The sequence below is a fragment of the Tursiops truncatus genome, chromosome 2 (genome assembly GCF_011762595.2).
Source record: "Tursiops truncatus isolate mTurTru1 chromosome 2, mTurTru1.mat.Y, whole genome shotgun sequence".
Classification (NCBI taxonomy): Eukaryota; Metazoa; Chordata; class Mammalia; order Artiodactyla; family Delphinidae; genus Tursiops; species Tursiops truncatus.
In genome coordinates this window covers 53003696-53023775 of record NC_047035.1, presented here as the reverse complement: position 1 = coordinate 53023775, position 20080 = coordinate 53003696, and the positions used below count along the sequence as shown (strand labels likewise).

At 33.8% G+C, this 20080-nt stretch overlaps 1 protein-coding gene across 1 annotated transcript in view; it reads right to left on the bottom strand.

The window, feature by feature from the left end:
• MDGA2 (MAM domain containing glycosylphosphatidylinositol anchor 2) overlaps nucleotides 1-20080 on the bottom strand; it is an 824365-nt gene that overhangs the window by 232828 nt on the left and 571457 nt on the right. Inside the window, exon 7 of the mRNA XM_033851172.2 lies at nucleotides 3019-3348. Within this exon, the coding sequence (XP_033707063.2) occupies nucleotides 3019-3348 (330 nt within the window). The remainder of the gene's footprint in view (nucleotides 1-3018; nucleotides 3349-20080) is intronic.

The following is a 20080-nucleotide window of genomic DNA, read 5'->3' as shown; positions in this document are numbered from 1 at the left end:
CCTCTGAATCCTATATGGTTCATAGAATTAATATAGTTTAAGATTTTCCTCCATGCTATAGCTTGTTCAAACTCTATCCCCAGTAATATCTCTATATTTCAGATTAAAGCACTGCTTTAAGTGTAGTCTTCTACTCTGTGGGGATAAAAATAATTTTTATTGATACCAACTGAATCACACAATCTCTGATCTACAGATCTTTATATTGCACTCTGGTATTCAACTCTACTGTAAGCAAAATGAAACATTAAACCCAGTTTCAGCATGAAAATAGAATATGTAATCACATTCATGACTTATCCTTTGGGTTAAACACCATCTTCTGCAGACCCCTCTATCAAAATACAATCCCGTGCACAGGCCAGTCCTGCAAGCATGTCACCTGTGCAGCCATGCTTAGAAGGGTCCCACACTTGGTTTAATGCTCTGATATTGCCATCATGGAATCCTTATCAAGTTCTGAACTAGGCACACATTCTTAAAAATTTTCAAAGTATGCCACAAATTATGGAGCCAGTCCTGCCCCTGAGAGTGATAACATATTAAATAATAGTATAAATTGGTCTATGAATGATTTTCTTAAAGTCTGCAGGGAATTACAAGATCAAGAAGAGAGATACCAAATGTCTACCTTGCAGAGGTAATAATAGGAGGAGGAAAGAAACCTAAAAGGAAAGCTACATGCACAAATTAGCTCATTTTTTTGATTTAATTATAATATATTGAGTATCTTCTAAGTGCCATGTATTGTTCCAGATGCTGATATTACAACAATGAACAATACAGAGAAAGTCCCAGCCTTCATGGAGCTTCCACTCTAGGGAGGAGACAGACCACAACCAGGTCTGTCTGTGGTGGATAGGGAACAAAAAAGGGGAGTGTTTTGGATTTAATATATCTCCTTCATCTCGAGCACTGTCACCTTTGGTAACCAGACAAATAATAATGGTTAAAAAACCTTAATTATTACAACTAAACTTTTATTAATAAGAGGCATTTCTTAAGGATTTTGTGCTTTTCTGATCATCTTCTGGAATTTTCCTTTTAAGATTTTTGGAAATTTCATGAATCAATGCCGGTCATTTACAATACAGTTTCAAATAGGTAACTAACTAGTGTATATAAAAATGAATGTTAGGACTCATTTTGTGAATAATTATATAATGCTCCTTTCTCCTCTCCATTCTCTGCTCCCTCTTTTGTCTAAGTTTAATGGTATATGAACTGCACTCCCATCAGACAAGTCTGTTTAGATAGGAGCACTGATTCTTTACATATAAGTTTTTGTCATCGGTTTCAAAAACGAAACAAGCAAACAAAACCAAGCAAACAACGAAACAAACAAAGCAATGGTCATAATTCAGTGTAGACCATCTGGAAAATTGTCTCTCATAAATAAGGAAAAATGATCATGGATTTTACAAAATTGTTCTTACTCTTATGGGAAACATCATATATGGGTGTCCCTAGCATGTTGATGGAGGCATTCAATGGACATCTGTTGACTGAATAAATACATAAATGAATGATGACTGACTGAGCATATCAACAGCTTTCCTTAGATATCCTCAAATGAGTCCATCTAGGGATAGCACTAATTTTTAACACAAGTTAGATAAAAAATAGTTATTGTGGTTTTGTTTGTTTGTTACCTAGAAAAGGACATATTTCCAAACACAAGTACCTTTCATCACCCTAGAATGGAATATCCTTTAGAAATAATGCAGAACGGTGAAAAGTAAGCACATTTGGTCAGCCTGAGCTATGGACCATATCCCTTAAGGAGTAAAATCAATCCAGCATGCATTGCAATTTGGAATCATGAAAAGACACAAAATCTCAGGTCAATCTGTTAACATACAAGAGTCAAAATACTGCCTGACTGGAAAGGAGAAGCCAACCATTTAAATTCCCTCAAAGCTCTGTGATGACTTAGATGGGTGGGATGGGGGTGGGAGGGAAGTCCAAGAGGGAGGGGATATATGTATACATAGAGCTGATTCACTTCATTGTACAGCAGAAACTAACACAACATTGTAAAGTAAATATACTCCAAATAAAAATAGCAAACAAACAGAGTATGTCTGTTATCTACATTTGTGCTCTATGTTTTCAACACATGTTATTCGCCCTAGGATTATATAAAAATCCTAAATTAAAATTCAATCTAGTAACAAGCTGGCAAAACAAATAAAGCAACGTTGGCGTTCTCCAGATGCATACTGATTGCAGTTCATAGAATCACAGGGCTTTAAAACATCCTAAGAATTAAGCTAGTATGTCCTCCCATACCAAAATTACCCTGTAATTTTCCTTATCCGTAGACATTCATTTAATTGAGAGAAAATTGATAACATATTTTTGGTTTTAACCTTAATAGAAGAAATTTCACTCCAATCTATTTTTATATTTAGCCATTCTCATTGTGAAGAGATTCTATCATAAGGTTCTTGAAAGAGTCACACCTGATTACAATTTTAACATGTTTATCATTGGTTTTTGTTGGTGGAAAATACATTTCTTATATTCCTTATATTTGAATACTCAAATTATCTCTCGGTATTTTCTTCTATGGACTAAATAGCTTCTGCTTGCTTCACAATTCTGAAAATTGTCCTAATTCTTTAGCCATTTGGTGTTTAACATTATTAATTAACATAATTTTAGGCTTTACAGAGAATTACTAGTTAATAATTTAAAAACTGGTACCATTTAACCCAGAAGCCTATACCTATCATAGACAACACTATTAACTTTATTTGCACTATTTCTGTAAAACCTCATGTAAATCTAAGTCAAATCTAAGTCTAAATCAAAACCTAATGTAATTCTAAATCTAATCAAAATCAAAGTCCCTTAACATATTTATTGGGCATTCGGAATGTTAGGACTTTGGTTTCAGGAAGCTTTTTGAAAATTAGAATGTTCTTAGCTTGGCTGAAGACTATTTTGTTTTACGTAAAAAAAGAAAATTACTCTCAATGTGAACATCTTTTGAATCATAAATATGCTTCTTACCTGTGCTGCTGGATATATTAACATCAATACTGATATCAGATATTCCTCCTCCCTTCAGAGATGCTACACATGTGTATGTCCCAAAATCCGTGAATTTTAAATCAATGATGTCCAAGTTTGTCGTTCCCGGGGAGACATCTGGATCAGTCTGCGTAATAACCATCCGTTCAGAACTTCTTAATGGACGACCATTTTTAAACCAACTAAATGTTAACTCCTCAGAAGGAACAGCTTCTACTTGGCAAGATATTTTCACCTCACGCCCAATCTGGATGTTGTCATCTTTGTGATAAGGATCTGGTGTGATCCAAAATCGTCCTTTTTTTAATGCTAAAACATAAAAATTTCGTAAGTTATTAGTGTTATTTTCATAATGTTAGGGATGCATTCACTCTAGGTAGTCATCTCTGGGCTGAAATAAAGTAAAACAAAATAAAGTAAAATGTACATATGTTTCTTCAGTTTCCAAGTAGTGTGCATATTAATAAACCTCATTTAGGTAATTTAGAAATAATCTAAAGACCTAAGTCACTTAGACACTCTAAAACTGATTTTTATAAATTGGTTAATATTTTCCAATAATATAAAAAATGCTTTAAATCTATATATGATACTTAAACATTGTTGCCATTGAATTTTGAACAAATGATGAAACGTGTTTATATAAAGTCATTAGGTATTAGAGTTCAAAATAATTATATGGATCATTAAGTCCAATTCCTTACCCATGTCATACTTTAATTATGGCACAATTTCCCAAATAACTCAAATATTGCACAAATTTCATATTAAAGAAAATTCTTCTAAGATTGTATCTACATGCTGACCAAAACTAGTTTGGTAAAAATTCAGTCAGTTCATATTCATGAGGTATTTTCAATAGTAGTGAAATAACCTGAATTGAAAGAAATACTTTTTTCAAAAAATTTGCTATGATGGCTCTATTCCACCATTCATAGATGTCTCCAGTAGAAACTGTTTGCTGGCTATTTCATGCAGATGGCCAAAAGAACCTCTTGGCAGATGGCTTGGAAAACATGCTGTGTTTGTATCCTAACAGCAGTGCTTTCTGAGTCTAAGGTCAGTGCTGTTCTCACAACCTGTGTCAGTAATGATAACTACCAGAAACTGCTGGGGGAGCATCTACTGGCTTCTTAAGGGCTCCAGTTCTGAACTCTGAATGATACCATGTACTCAATTTGGAATAGAGTTTGTTCCTTTTTATGGCAGTTATACTCATATACCCATCTTTCTCTTTTCCAACATCCTACTCATGCCCCTCTCCTTTAACATCACCATCCCTATATGATGAAACGTAGCATATGCAGTGAAACATAATTATCATTCACTTTTACAATTAAACCTAGATATATGATGACACTGGCAAAAGTGACGTGAATTTAGAAGACCTGAAGATATTGGAGGCCTTCTAACTGCATTCTGGGTAAAATTTCCTCAATTTAACTTGATTTTCCTCAGTCCAATAAAGGCCAGGAAATACCATGGAAATCTGTAGAACTATTTAAGAATGCACTAGAGATTAATACATTTTTAAAACTTAAAAAAATTATTTTAATTTTCTTTACTTTTCAGTCTCAAATATTTTTATCTGCTTTCTTGTTTGCATCTTAATAAGGAGAGAGAAATGAGTATCAAAAGCAACGTTTATATCATTCTTTTTATTCAAGAAATATTTATAGGGCTCCTGTTCAGGACTAGGCACTAGGCAAGGACCTTATAACATGAGATGAACAAAACAGACATAAACTTGACCCTCATGTATGGCAAATTGTGTACTCATAACTTATAGTCCAGTTTATCTACCCAATGCATATGATACCTATGTCTAAAAAAAGATATGAAATGTTTTATAAGTTTGAAGAATTCTGAATCTCAGAGGAGAATCCTCCAAAATATTGTTTAGAAAATGCACAAAGCTTCAGTCTTAATGAAAATACCGAAAGACAAATATCACATTCTTATATTGTTGTTTGTTTCATCTTCCAAATGCAACTTATGAAACTTATTTATTCCCAACCATAACTTTATCAGTATATGACTTTAGGATGAAATCAGGAGAAATTATGGCATTCTATTATGTACAGTCATATATTTATATTTTAATAGGGTGCTGAAATATATGACTTTATATCTAGAAAAGGAAATGTGCTGAAAATGTCCATATCTGGCTACTATATTTAGTATAATATACTGTGCACATATAATTCAAATGCAATTAAATTTCTGTAGCACATAGCAAATTATAAGATCATAGAATGTCCTTTACTTTTTTTTAACAGACCTAAAAAAACAGTATGTCAAGGAACATTTACTTTTGTTAGCATTCATAACATTTAAATGAAAGTTTCCTTTCATTTGGTAAGAATTTTCCTTATCCTGTTTCTATAGAGAAATAATAAAGCTAAAAAAAGTTAAACAGACGATTCATATTTTTCAAAGATAAAAATTTTGTATGTATATGTGTAATAGTTTCGTATGGGGGTACATTTAGGATAAATTCCACTCCTAAGTTATATGTTGGTTGTCATATACAAATATGACAAAAAACTCTGATGTTTCAGTGATTGAAATTTATTGACTAGGCAGCTTTTGTTTTCTAGCTTTGTTCTCTATACAGTGACATATTAAAGTGATACTGATGTTGAGAGAACTGCAAATTCATCAGACAAATTAGATTTAAACTACGAAACAATTCAAAAGCCACTGATAAAAAAACAAGAGATCAATATCTATGTTACATATCATGCACTGTTTTATTCATGAGAAATAACTTTTAAAATCCAAAGTAAAAATATTTTAAATATTATAAATCTAATAATCAATTCAGAAATAAAATTAAATATGATATGTAACTATATTTTTGATAGAAAGCAATATAAGCAAGTGGGCTTTTAAGAACGAACTCATTGCCACAAATATTTGTTGATCTCAGTATCAGACAATTCTATGATTTGGCCAAAGTCAATCATATTAGTCTTTCAAATGACATATTCTGAAAAGGAAAAGAGGGACAAGTCAGTCTAGCAAGTGAGCTAAAGATAGGGAATATCAGAATAAGTAGCATGGATCAATTGGAGAGCCATCTATTTGAGTTTGTTTTATGTTACTCCATAACAAAACACCTGGTTTTGCATACTGAACAGAAATGCTCTAAGGAAAAAAAAAAAGTGTGTGTGTGTGTAGCCATCTGACAGTTAAATTTATTTAATTTTCTAATTATTTTGGCTGCTCAGAAAACTAAGAGCATAGCTCTGCTAACTAGGCACAGGTACATTAAGAACTTGAAAGCCAATTCTAGTTTTTCATTTCTATGTGGTCCGATATGGTCAATCTAATTTTTATGGGGCAAGTGCATCATTTATAAAAATAGGAGGTGATTGTATTATGCTCCCTCTGAGACCCATTGTGAGAAATAGCTTATTAACAATAGTGTAGCGGTTTGAAAATATGAAGTGTTTAATATAATCAACGGGAAAGCAGGTTTCTTCGTTTATAATTAAACACTCTTTTCAGTGAACAATTTATCGTAGTTCATGCAATGTTAAAATCATTTCCTCCTACCAGTTGATTTCAAATACTTAAAATCAATCTGCGATTAGTACCAGAGTATAACAGGGGTCCAACAGGCATAACAAGACTCTTACAGAACTAAAGAAATTCTATGGAAAAAGAGAGGAGAAATCCCTTTCCCCAAATGCAATTTCTTAGCCTGAATATAGAAAATCCTGTAACACCAGCCTGAGATAACATTAGATTTAGCTTAATGTATCTTAAATTGTGATGGATGAACCTCAGAAGGTACTTGTTTAGTCTGGCAATGCATGTAAAGAACTGGCATCAAGCTGAGCCTCTGTTCTGGATAATCAGCTTAGAAACACTGCAATATAACCCATAGCCTCCTTTCATAATATTGTGAGAACTGAATGCAATTGGCTCACGTTCACTTTTGAGAGGTTACTTGCCAGGACATTCTAATTGCACTCACTAAAGTCCCTCTACTTTGAGATTTACAAAGGTGTTCTGTGAATAGAATGAAACTAGTGTATAAATGTAAGGCCACTGCAAAGATCTGGGTAGGGCTTGCTGCGGACCTTTCCCTAGAGAGAAAAGTGGATTTTTGCCTATGAATGACCAAAGTTCTAAGCATAGTTCAATTATTTAAAATTAGATTACTTCTTGAGTTTATCCTTGAGCTAAAGACCACTGGCTTTGGAGAAGTCTAGGCTCATGGCTTCCAGGAATACAATATGCAGATAAAGACAAAGAGGAGGCTGTGAGATTGTGTCTTTCCTATAGCTATAGATTTAAAATGATAAAATGCACTGATTGTTTGTCAGATGTTCCATGAATTATACAACACATAATAGTCTGTATTAAAATAAAATTTGTAGATGGGACAAAAATAACATTAAATTAAATGACATTTTTTAAATGTTTTAAATTTTAATGACAAAGCATCTCTTTGGAGAGAAGAAATATCAGGTGTCAGCTTCTGAAACTCTGTTAAGAATGTATTTCAGAAGGATGATGAGACACAAACTGACCACTGACCACCATTCCAAGTAGATAAATTAGTTAAAAATCTCCAAATATATCACTTCTTACAATCTCGGTAGGATTCTGGTCAACATGAAACACTGGCAAAATGTTGCTAAGAATGAATCTAGAAATAATTAATAGTGTAATCAGACAAATAAAAATTGATTTGCTATTCGTGTATTCTCTGTTAAAGACAATAAAAATATCTGAGTGAAAAAAGTATTTGGTAGTCGTACTGGATGCCAACTGAAAAAAGAGCTGGAAATATATTACATCAGAAAGGCAACTTGAGATAGTAAATGGTAGTATATAGATATAAACTGTCCTATTATAATTAGATGCTTATCTTTCTCCTCAAGGGGACTGTGAATACCTGGGGAGTGGGCCCATGCCTTACTCTCTTTTTTGTCCCTAATCCTGAACCTGGTTCCTTGTTATAGTTGGTATTCAATGGTTTTCTTTAAAATCAATTAAACTTGACAAAGCATTAACTTTACAGATTCTAATTGTTTCCATTCAGTCTGAAATGTCTATGTTAACTCTGTTTCTGTTTGGTAGTTTTATGTTCTGAGATGCATGGGGGGAAACAGGATAGAGAAAAAAGAAAAAAAAATGATGTCTTCAAGGATTTAAGGGTTTTGTTTTGGGAGCAAAATGTATTTGATGAACTAACAGTATTAACATTGGGATATATGTGAGGAAGGGAATTCTGTACAGAAAAACTCAGAAGACATCATTGCATCATACCTACTGACTAGCTAGCTTTGTGTCCCAGTTATATAATGTGCCAGGGACATCAGCTATAAAACAAGATATCAGTTACTCATCCCTGCTTTGTAAAGGAGACCGAATTTCATGCAAAAGGGCTTGTTCGCATGCTTTAGAGCTGTTGATAATTATTTCTAAGGAAATATGGAAGAAGGAAGAAAACTGACATCTAAACATAGTTATATTATCTAAAATAGCATTTGCTAAAACCTGTTTCAGAAAAATGTTAATAGGAATCATGTTAAAAGAAAGCAGAACAAACAGAGTTTTGAGGATTGACTATGTAAGTAAAAGTTCATTTTTCTGCAGAACTTTTCAGAGCTTTGAACATGCTCATATGCACATTGTAACATTCCTAGAGGGGCCAATAATACTTAACAAAAAACCCTTTATTTGTGGAATATCTTTCAGGACTAGTATCTCACAGAATAAAGTAAGAGAATCTATTAGTTGATGAAAATCATTGAAATGACTTTAAAATTAGACTCCATTCTTTTTTTTTTGAAAGTTGTTTTTTTTTAACCAGCCCTATTCAAGTCACTAAACGTTATGCTATTTTTTTAAATTAATTTATTTATTTTTATATTTATTTTTGGCTGTGTTGGGTCTTCGTTTCTGTGTGAGGGCTTTCTCTAGTTGCCGCAAGCGTGGGCCACTCTTCATCGCAGCCTCTCTTGTTGTGGAGCACAGGCTCCAGACACGCAGGCTCAGTAGTTGTGGCTTATGGGCCCAGTTGCTCCGCGGCATGAGGCATCTTCCCAGACCAGGGCTCGAACCCGTGTCCCCTGCATTGGCAGGCAGATTTTCAACCACTGTGCCACCAGGGAAGCCCCTAGACTCCATTCTTGATGTTTTAGTCATTTCCATTATGAGCATCACAAAATGATAGACAAGATACAACTCTCTTGTGAAAATAAAATTTATAATTAAAAAAACTAAAGGACAGGGGAAATGCCTAATGGCACAATGAATTTACAAAACATACTTCAGAGCCATCTAATAAAGCTATCTGCACTAACAGCAGTGTGGCTCCTTTCTTTCCCAAACAACCAGGATTTCTTAAAACTGAATTAACAGTTTGTTCCTATCTTGGAAATGCACATTTTGAAATATGCAAATAGCATGAAAAAGGAATTAAATGTATTAGCATCTGTATAATTTGCAATTATTGATATAAGCTAGAAAGACTTTAGCTCAGTTGCTTGAGGAAATAATAATAATATTTATATTTTATGTTGTATAAAAATGTATTTAAAGTATTATTATGAGAAGTATTAAAACTTCTAGAAGATGGATATAAGGAGGAGGTTCTTGTTTTTTCTTATATACTGTTCAGCATTCTTATATTCACTTCCCTTTATCTAACAACATCAATCGCCAACCTATAGTCTGAATGAAAGTTCATTAATAATGCAAGAACCAAAAACTCATTACATGCATTACCTAAAAGTAGTTTAAAATAGCACCCCTGATAATTTGAATGGAGAATTAAATGCTTAAAGGAAATTGGGGTTCTGTTTAATTGTGAAGTATCAAGGCTCTATTTATTTTGTGAATTTACTCAAAGCTAATTACCGCAGTTAATCATTCAAAATGTTCAAGCAAAGTATGGTTGAATTTTTGTCTTTTAATGTCCTTGCTCAATAGAATAACCGCAGGTAAGTATTTTGAGTAGAAACGAAAGGAAGAAAAAATCTTTTAGGGGGGCATAAATTTTGCTTTTTGATGTAAGCCCTTCTTTGAGAGGTGAAAAAGAAGTAGACTAAATTCATATTATTACTATCATCATTATTATTTTGCCATTCTTATTTCAGCCCTATCTTAAGTAAGGAGTAAATATATATTAGTATAAATTATCGAAGTGTCCATATAATGTCATAAGTAGAAACAAACATTTTCATAGTATGGCTACTATGTAAATGGTATTTGACATAGTATGTCTTAGCACTAGTTACCTGAATAGGAGAATATTAATCAGTAAATTTACGTATCCTATGTCATTAAAAATCAGTAGGTATTTTGAGCTCACCTTTTCTATCAAATTAAATATATCCCTTCACTATGAGAAGAAGAACGAGTCCAGGATGAGTTATATTTTTTATTAGTTTTTAGACTTAGGACTAGAAACAGCTATAACATGAACTGCAGCTTAGAAAAGCCTGTGCTAAACATAGTTCTTCTGAAGTCTTTTTGAAAATAGTACATCCTTAATATTTATGGAATTGATCATATAGTAGTGAAAACTGGATGAAAATAATGAGACTAACAAACTAAAAATCGTTCTTTACTTTTTTTGCTTTCCTTATTTTCTGTCTCAAAAGCTGTGGACTTTCTCCTTTCCAAAATGATCCTGCCCATCTGGCAACCTCTCTCCCTGTACCCTGATGACATGCATTCTTTTGGTTATCCACTTCCTTTTGAAGTTTCAATATTTTCTCTTTCAAATGCTATTTAATTTCAGAGTAGAAAGTTGTTTAGGTCACATCTAAACTTAGAAGACATTCCTTAACCCTAATAATCCTGCAAATTATTTGCAGCATTTTTCTTAAAAAAAATAGTGAAACACCAATTGCCTCCTTGTGTCATTATGCACTCATTCAATTTGACAGTTCACACCTTGATTTTCACCAGTGCTATTCTGACACTGAAGTCTCAAAGGTTAGCAATAACCTCTTACTCAGTTAACACAAAGATATTTTCCAGTTCTTCTCCATGTTTATATCACGTGTATTTTGCACTTCATATCACTTTCCATTACTGATTCTTTCTTCCTTCTTGAAAATTCTTTCTACAGACTTCTATGACTAGGAAAATGTAATATTTAAGGAAATAAATTAGTTTGACTTTGCACATTTGCATCACAATTGTCATGACACACTTCCTAGTTCCTTACTTCATTTGAATTTCATCATTCAAACAGTAGTTGTAAAGTCAGTCTTTGTTGAGAAAGAAAGGATTTTTATAAATTATTTTGTCATAATTGCAGATCACAGAGTTTTTACTTAATCTTCTACCTTCCAATTTGCTGCGCATGTTTGGGGACACGTGATCATTGTTTGTTTTGTTTCTTGACACACAAAAGATTGCAACATATTCAATTTAAATTAAAATAATTATTTAATCATTTGAATATATTATTTCATTTTTAATATTAAAGAGCAAGGAAAATAACCTAGGTATGTTGAAAAACCAAATGAAAAATATCTGTACTCACTAGGAATTTATAAAAATGATCTTAACTATCTTATCATATTTTGAGAGGAGCTCAAGTGTCAATACCAATGACAAAAACCAGCTAAACATTCCCATCAGTGTGACTAAACATTAGACAGGTTTCTTCCTGGCTCTAGGCCCCTGGTCTCTCTTTTCTTAGAGCATTTAACTTTAGAAAACTTTCAATTGTAGATTCCTTCTCTGCCTCTTTGAGATGTAAATCTTCTACAAGCCAGAACTGGTTTTCTTAAGGACCCAGGAGCCATCCGTCTAAAATGTACTGGCATACCTCAAAGACACTGCAAGTTCAGTTTCACATCACCACAATAAAGCAAATATTCAAATAAACTGACACAAATTTTTTAGTTTCTCAGTGCATATAAAAGTTATGTTTACACTATACTGTAGTCTATTAAGTGCGCAATTTAGCATTATGTCTAAAAAAAGCAACGTACATACCTTAATTAAAGAATACTTTATTGCTAAAAAATGCTAATCATCATCCCAGCCTTCAGCAAGTCCTAACATTCAGCAAGTCCATGCAATGGTAACGTCACGGATAACCATAACAAATACAACAATAATGAAAAAGTTTGAAATATTATGAGAATTACAAAAATGTGATACAGAGACACAAAGTGAGCAAATGCTGTTGAAAAAATGGCCCCAATAGACTCGTTTAATGCGGCATTGCCGCAAATCTTCAATTTGTAAAAAAAACACACAATATCTGTGAAGCAAAATAGAGTGAAGTGCAATAAAATGAGGTATGCCTGTAATCATCAGAAGAGATAGTACTTCTAATCCCAGTTTCTATAGGAGGGTAGGAACCTAAGTTTGAAAAGACCACTTAGCAAGCAAAGATGGCTTAATCACATTCACCAACCTCCCCTAATGTCTTCCAGTACTTTTCCATTAGCTCATCCTAGTATTTAAAAATCCTCCGTCTTTTGTTTCAGCAGAGTTACATTTAATCTCTCTCCTCTAGTGCAAGAGTCGTGACTCCTTTTGCAACAGTCTTGAATACAGTCTTCTTTGCTGTTTTATAAAGTGTCTGATATAATTTTTCTTTTACATCATTATGGTCTTTTACATTATAGAATGTGCATTATTGAAACAGATGAAAACTGAATAACTCTAGGAAATTCACTGCTACAAAGTTTCAAATACTAAAGAAAATAACGCTTACGGTCACAACACACACACACGTTGTAGTATGTTGTTCAAAGATGAAATGTTGCATGAGTACAAGCGTATTTCAGAGTTAAGGAGGTTAATTTAATCCCTTTATAAAGCTATGTTTCCTTCAATGTGCTACACCCTATTTAATCTTTAATGCCCTGCGGGTCTAGAATTTCTGATAATAGGCCACAGGACAAGACTCTGGGTTTGTGGGTTAACCAAAAGATGACAGGGCTGCTAAAATGCAGTGTGAAGAGACTGACTCTAAAACTAAATACCTTTAATATGTATATTATAAAGAGAAATGTGTAATATTTCCCTTTTAAAAAGTACACCCTACCCTTGCTCTAGAAGTCTTTAAAGCAGATTTTAGAAATATATGTTATAGTTTTCCTTTTCTCTTTTTAATGAGAAAATCCTGGCAAATAAGCAGATGAGATAAGGTCAAAATGATGGTGGTATAGAAATGTTTTTATATCCTGTAAAATTGGTAGCTGGGCCATAAATTGGCTCTGATCTTTATAGGAATAAAAAAGAGGGAAATACTAATTTCATGTTTCATAGTATCTGTGAGTTCAAAATATCCCAACTCCTAACAAACAAACAACAGACAAAAAATATTCTTGGTCCAGAGATCTGAGTAGAATTTATCTCCTAAACCTGCATAAATGAGACACACAACAAGCAGCATTTTAACCACATCCTTATGATGATCATAACAATGTAATTTACAGAACTAGTTGTCAATCTGTCCCTCAATTACAGGACTGTTAATTACATCAATTTATACTGGAACAAAGGAGTATGGTCCAGGTGCACAGGTGTTCAGGCTCAATTCAAAGATAAATCGAAAGACAGTGTTTCAGTGAGTATTAAGCAGTAGCGAATACAGGTTTATAGTCTATGAGAATGACCCAGGGAGGTTATCATTGGTGGTCATGGTGGGAGGGTGGTATTGCAGATATTACATATTGAGGGTTATATGGAAATATCTGCTTTAAGTATTAACTGACATAGATGTAAGATTCACATACTCTTAGAAAGGAGAAAAGCCAAACTAGGATGCAAGTTCTGTAAAGAGATGGATAGTGGGATACCTACAGACAGGAACAAGACAAAGGTCCACATGGTACTGAAATCCAATGAAAATACAACTTTAAGACGTAAAACATGATGAGTACTTTAAGAAAAAAATGGTTTCACAATATATCTCCCAGATCAAATCAACTGTTTGCATTACTTAGAGAATTGTTGGATATAAGCCAGTTCAGTGTTAGGACACATTTACCCAGAAACAATGACTTCTGTGTTGGAAGAATTGCTCTTAACTCATTCTTCAAGGAAATGATTAGATAGATAATAAGGCTAGTAATATATTAAAGGTAAGCCTACTATTTGAAACTAAAACTATGACATCTGTAGTTTAGAGCATTAGTATTTGAAGTGTGGATCCTAGACCAATAGCAACAGCTGGTCTGTTGGGTGCCCCTCCACAGCAAAACTATACTTCTTGGGGTAGGACCCAGCCATCCATATCTAAAAGGTTCACTGGGTGATTCCGATGTACTCTCAAGTTTGAGGACCACTGTCTTAGAAAACAATTATCCTTGGGTGTTCCCGACAGTCCAGTGGTTAGGACTCGGCACTTTCACTGCCAGGGCCCTGGGTTCAATCTCTGGTCGGAGAACTAAGATACTGCAAGACACGTGGTGCGCCCAAAGAAAACAACTGTCCATCCATCCTCCAGAAATGCAGAGCCAGAAGAGAAGGAGACAGGCCATCAGCTCATCCAGAGGATTACTGAGTTATTAAAGAGCATGCTAAAAGTGGTCACAGCATATCATTTTTCTTTATAAGGCCCTCAAGAAATTGTTTACCCTGATTATAACATGTGAAATATTATTAAGGAACAGCTCCTGCAAGTATCAATAACAACAGGGTCTAAATTGACCTCACACAGCTTAACATGTAACTACGCCCTTTCCACATAGCCAAAGCCTGAGGAAAGGTTCACAAAAGCACTTATTATTTTTAGGTTTCTTCACAAAATGACAAAGATGTTAACAGTGGCCAATATAAAGTACCTTCCTCTTCTTTACCTAAGAAATTGTAACTCTTGAATTGTAACCAAATATCATGTAGGAATATCTAAAAAATGATTATGTTCATAATTTGTGACTGAGAGATTGATAGCCCACCAACTTTCTTCTGAGAGTCAATGGCTTCAAAGAGAGTCAATGTAGCTAACAGTGAAGAGTAAGTATTCTGAGGTCAAACTGTCTAGGTTTCAAAATGATTTCATCTTTTATTAGCTGTGTGACCTTGTGTAATTTACTCAGTCTCCCAAATCTGTAAAATGGAGATGATAATAAAATTAATCCATGAAGCTCTGAGTATGCTGATACCGCCACTGAGTAAGCAAATGGTAGATGTCAGCTGCTTTCTATTCAGTGTCACCTGAGCACTCACAACACATCTCTGCTTGCTGCCAAAAAAGTGCAAAGATGAAGAGGCTAGTGGTGGAGAAAAGCATAGAAATAAATAATATTATATACAGAGCAATAAAAGACAAAGATTCATTGTACTAGGTATTATGGAAGGGAACACTTAAAAAAAAAAGTTAGTTACCATGAAGGAGGCAGGGAAAGCCTGAGAATTAGGGAGGAAAGGGAATACAGGGGATTGAAGATGCTGAGAGGTGATTTCAGAAAGATTTTTACTGTACCAATAATTGGGTCTAGTTCAGCTTTCTCAAACTCTAGCAAATCCCCTCATGATTCCACAAATTGTATTTCTCTGTGATTTCAACCATTCACATCCATTCTCCTCCGGTCTCTGAGGATACAAGTTTGGTCCTCCTTTCAGGGCTAATGTCTTAAATTGTGCTCCTGATCTCAGCCCCAGCTCTATATGGACGCACACCTTCAATTTTCTGCTCTCTTTTTCTCTTAAATTCTCCCTCACCTGAGGCCCTTCCCTTATATCTATAAACATGATCAGAATCTCCTCGTTAATTACAACAAAACAAAGCAACAACTAAATAATGCAGAGAACCTGTCTTCAACTTCTTTATCTCATGGGAGTTACTTCTTATTCACTCTCTTTTGTTTTCTCACTGTCAAAACATTAAGATATAAACCACTCACCTTTAATCTCTTCCAATTAGATTTGATTCCCACCAGTAGCACAACTTTTAACGGTTGACCGTTTGTTTCTAGCTGTCAGACGGACTCTATTTCCACTTCCTTTGTCCTGAATCTGTGCTCCTCTTTTCTCTTCTCTGTCTACACTATCACTTCACAACTTGCTTTTCCATCCACAGTTTCTGTCTCAGCACAGATGCCACCTTAGTAAAACCCTCTGCACCCACCTCACTAAGTTATACTTGCTTATTTCCAAACACCTGCTAGCTTTCTATGTGATGCAGCACTTCAGAGTCCATGGGCCTCAATTAAAACTTCTTTTATCACCACTTTAAGGAATATCTGTGTGACTCTCCTTTTTAACACTATTTGCTTTCTGTAAATATAGTCTATTAAAAGAAATACATATTTGAGATCATACTATATGGACCAGGCACCTTTATTTGGAGGTCCACATGAAATTTGGGAACAAATCAATGAGAATTTTATGAAGCTGTTACTCTAAAGATCCTCTCAAAATTTATTCTCCTGAATCCACTCCTTTGACCTAGGTGATGGAGCAATACATTAGCCTCATATGTTTTGTTTCATTACATGATAACAAAATAAAGGATTAATTTGAAGTTAGCTGATCTGGAAAATATTTCCTTACCTGAACATCTGGCACAATTCTACTTTCTTTTTTCTTTCCTTTTTTAAAAATAAACATTTTCTTACAGCAAATTTAAAACTCATTCAGTTGGAAACTCAGAGAAAACATTTTGGATTTACAAAAAGGTTTTTCTGTTGAAAATATATCATCTTAGGGCCACAACTTTAAAAGATTAAGCTTTTTAAAAGCATTTACTCTAAAATATATTACATACGTCCCTGCTTTTTTTAGGAAAGGAGTTGAAACATAGTTTTGCATTTTCTTGAAAATTTGAGGGCTACCATCACCAATTTACTTAACTCGTAGTTAGACACTAAGTACTACTAATTATGACAGAATTACTTTTTTCTTTACTAGAGGCTACAGACAGGTATGTATTTTTAGTCTGTGTCAGTTTCTTTTTGGTCTCTGTTATCTTCTTTATTGATGACTATCAACTCTTATTTCCACTATCAGCATAGAGTTAGTGCAACAACTTTTATTCCTGTCCTAATTTGTTACTTCATCTCTTTTCCCAAAGATATACATGAGGTTTATCGCATGCAGTTGTGCTCTTTCTTTCCATAGTTATATTTTCTGTTATTTTGGGGTTTTCTTTTGTTGTATCTCAATTCTTAGTTGTGTTCTTTTGAGTTGGTATGGTTGCTGTATATGTGTAATTATCACTCTGCACTCTCTACATAGTGGGACTTAACATAATTTAGAGGTTGCTGCTTATTTATTTATACCTTGCCATATTCTAAGAAAGATCTAAGGGACTTACAATATTTATTGTTAATATACTGCATCTTGCAGTAAAAACAACAAGAAACAAGGAAGCAATGATTAAATCAAGTTAGGAAAATGAGACAGAGCCAGAGTGAAGTTGATATGAAAAATAAATACAATAAACCTCTATGTAGTTATTCAATCGCGGCAAGACAGAGATTATATACTAAACATTATAGCAGCCAAAATAATGAGGAAAACATAGCCAATTATAAAACTGACAGTATCTTTAGAATAAAAACAAAACAGCTGTACAAGAGAAGTACAACCATTCCTATGCTTCTCAGAAAAAGAGTACAGGATAGAGTAATGAACAATATCTTTGAACAGTTTCTTACGACAAATAGGGAACAACTTTGGAAGGCTATTTCTTTTTAAAAAATTGCTCAGTATAGGCTTAGAACATCAAACCAAGGGGAATTCAGCAAGGAGGATTCTAATATGTGTGGGTTGAGGCAATACTCTATGATATGTCAATTTAGGGACTGATTTTAGAGCACTGAGCCAGTGGGTTCTTAACTAAAAGTAAGCATCAGAATCACAATGTCTGAGTCACATACCCCAGTGATTCCAAGTAAGCTACGTTAGGGTAGAGTTTGGGGATCTGCATTTGTAGGCTACACCACGGATTCTGATTCATGCATCAAGATGAAAACTACTGACCTAAAGGAAGAGCTGAAAAACAGCCTACCTGAACTCCTCCATGTATTTGATATTCTTAATCAAGATTCTGAAAGACACTGAGCAGCAATAAATTTGTGGTCATAATCCCTGACGAGTAACCACAGGGCAACCAATCTATACTGACAGTCAACTACAGAGCCAGATGTTTCAACAATCAGCTAAGTCAAGACAGCCTCCCATAAAAACTGTGGAGCTTAAAACTCACTGCTAGGTAGAAGCTTACCCTAAACTAGCTCAGAGTCTTGATGACATAAACTCCTTAGAATAACAACATATAAAATAAAACATCTGTATCAAATGTTTAAAATATAAATCCAATTTAGATGTTAGTACAGCCCAACCTATATAACTCTTTATTCCTTCACAAATTTGAGGGGAAATTATTAAGAGAAAACCTTAGATGACTTCTCTCACATATTTTTCATGATGGAAATAATCTTTTAAAAGTAAATTTTTGAAAAAAATTATGTTGACTACTCAGCATGTCAAATATGTGACATTTGCTTTCCTACTTCTTCATAGGTCTATAGCCATTATCATACATTAATCCTTCCTATCATACATTAGTCCTTCCTATCCAGGCTGCATAACATATCAAAATCATTCAGGACATTGTACTATGGGCAGTCACTAATATTGATCAGCATTTGGCACGCATAAAGAGACCTTTCCGAACTTCAACACAGTAACTTAATCTTGACTTGACATAAATCTTCCTTAATGAAGGACTCTCTATAACTTGTACATTGTTTGGGTGATTTTTTAGCCATTGAAGGAGGGTACTAATTAGGATAATACGTGATGGAAAAATTGTGTTGATAATGTGTCACTAATAGATTGAGAGATGCACAAACTACTAATTGCTCCAAAGAACTAAGCCACATTTAATTCTCACCTTGATTATAATGTTTCTGTTTGCTAAATAGAGAAAAATTTAAGCAATAATGAAATTTCATTACCTCAACCTTTTAGAAAGCAGAGAAGCTCAGCATGGAATTATGTTTTTATTAAGTATACCTTTATTCTGAACATTACTTGAGGTAGAAACTGGCACAAAATAATATTGGAATGCAGGCAAATCAAATATGAAAAATATAGATAATTTATGGTAGCAGTATTTTAAATTTGATAATAAAGCTTAGTGATAAGGACAGCCAAATTATCTGTCCCTTAGTTTTACTATAGAAAATATTTACTGAATTCAAATGTCAGTATTAATGCTGATAATAAGTAGTTTTAGGCAGTGTTGACAAAAAAATGCTACCAATATATTACATTATTTGGGTCAGTTGTGGTTTTTCTCCTAATTTCTATTTGCAACCCACCTGACTGAATAAAATAGAAAGAAGGAGCTATAGGTAGGTGAAGGTTAACACTCTGTATAATTAAATTAAACAGATACTTACTGCATATCAGTTACATAAGTCAGGCATTGGAGGGACCTGTTATGATTCTAAAACAAAGCTGAATGTGCTAGAAACTAAGAGTAGTAAAAATAATTTATATTGCACTTATGTTTAATTCAGTGATTTCTGATTGAAGAGATGTCTGTTCTATTTACATAGTTACCAGTTTATTTGGGACACAGGATCAGATTAATTTCCTTCCACAAAGGCTTTGAATGAGTTTTACTTCAATGAGAAAACAATTTTTGACTATTGGTTTAAAAATAATTTTTCTATAAATCTTGAGAGATATATGGCTTACTTTTATATTATTTATTTTCTCCCAGCCTTACTGAATATATATCTTTACTTCTCGAACGCCAGTTGCTCCCATAATCTGCTGATATCTGGCTTCTGATCCACCTTTCTAGTGTCACAGTACTCCAGTGGCATCATTTTCAAGTTTCAGTCCTTGTCTATCTTAACTCTTTTGGGCATTTTACACCTAGATGCTGTTGACCCTACCTTCATTTGTGAAATTTGCTTTTCTTTTTTTGCCTCTGGAACAGCGTTAAGTCTCTGCTTCTCCTTTTACCTTGCAAACAACTCTTTCTCAATTTTTAAAAATCGTTGTATCCCTTAAATGTAAACATTTCCAAAGGTTCATGTCTAGGTCATGTGTACTATATTGCCTTTAATCTATAGAT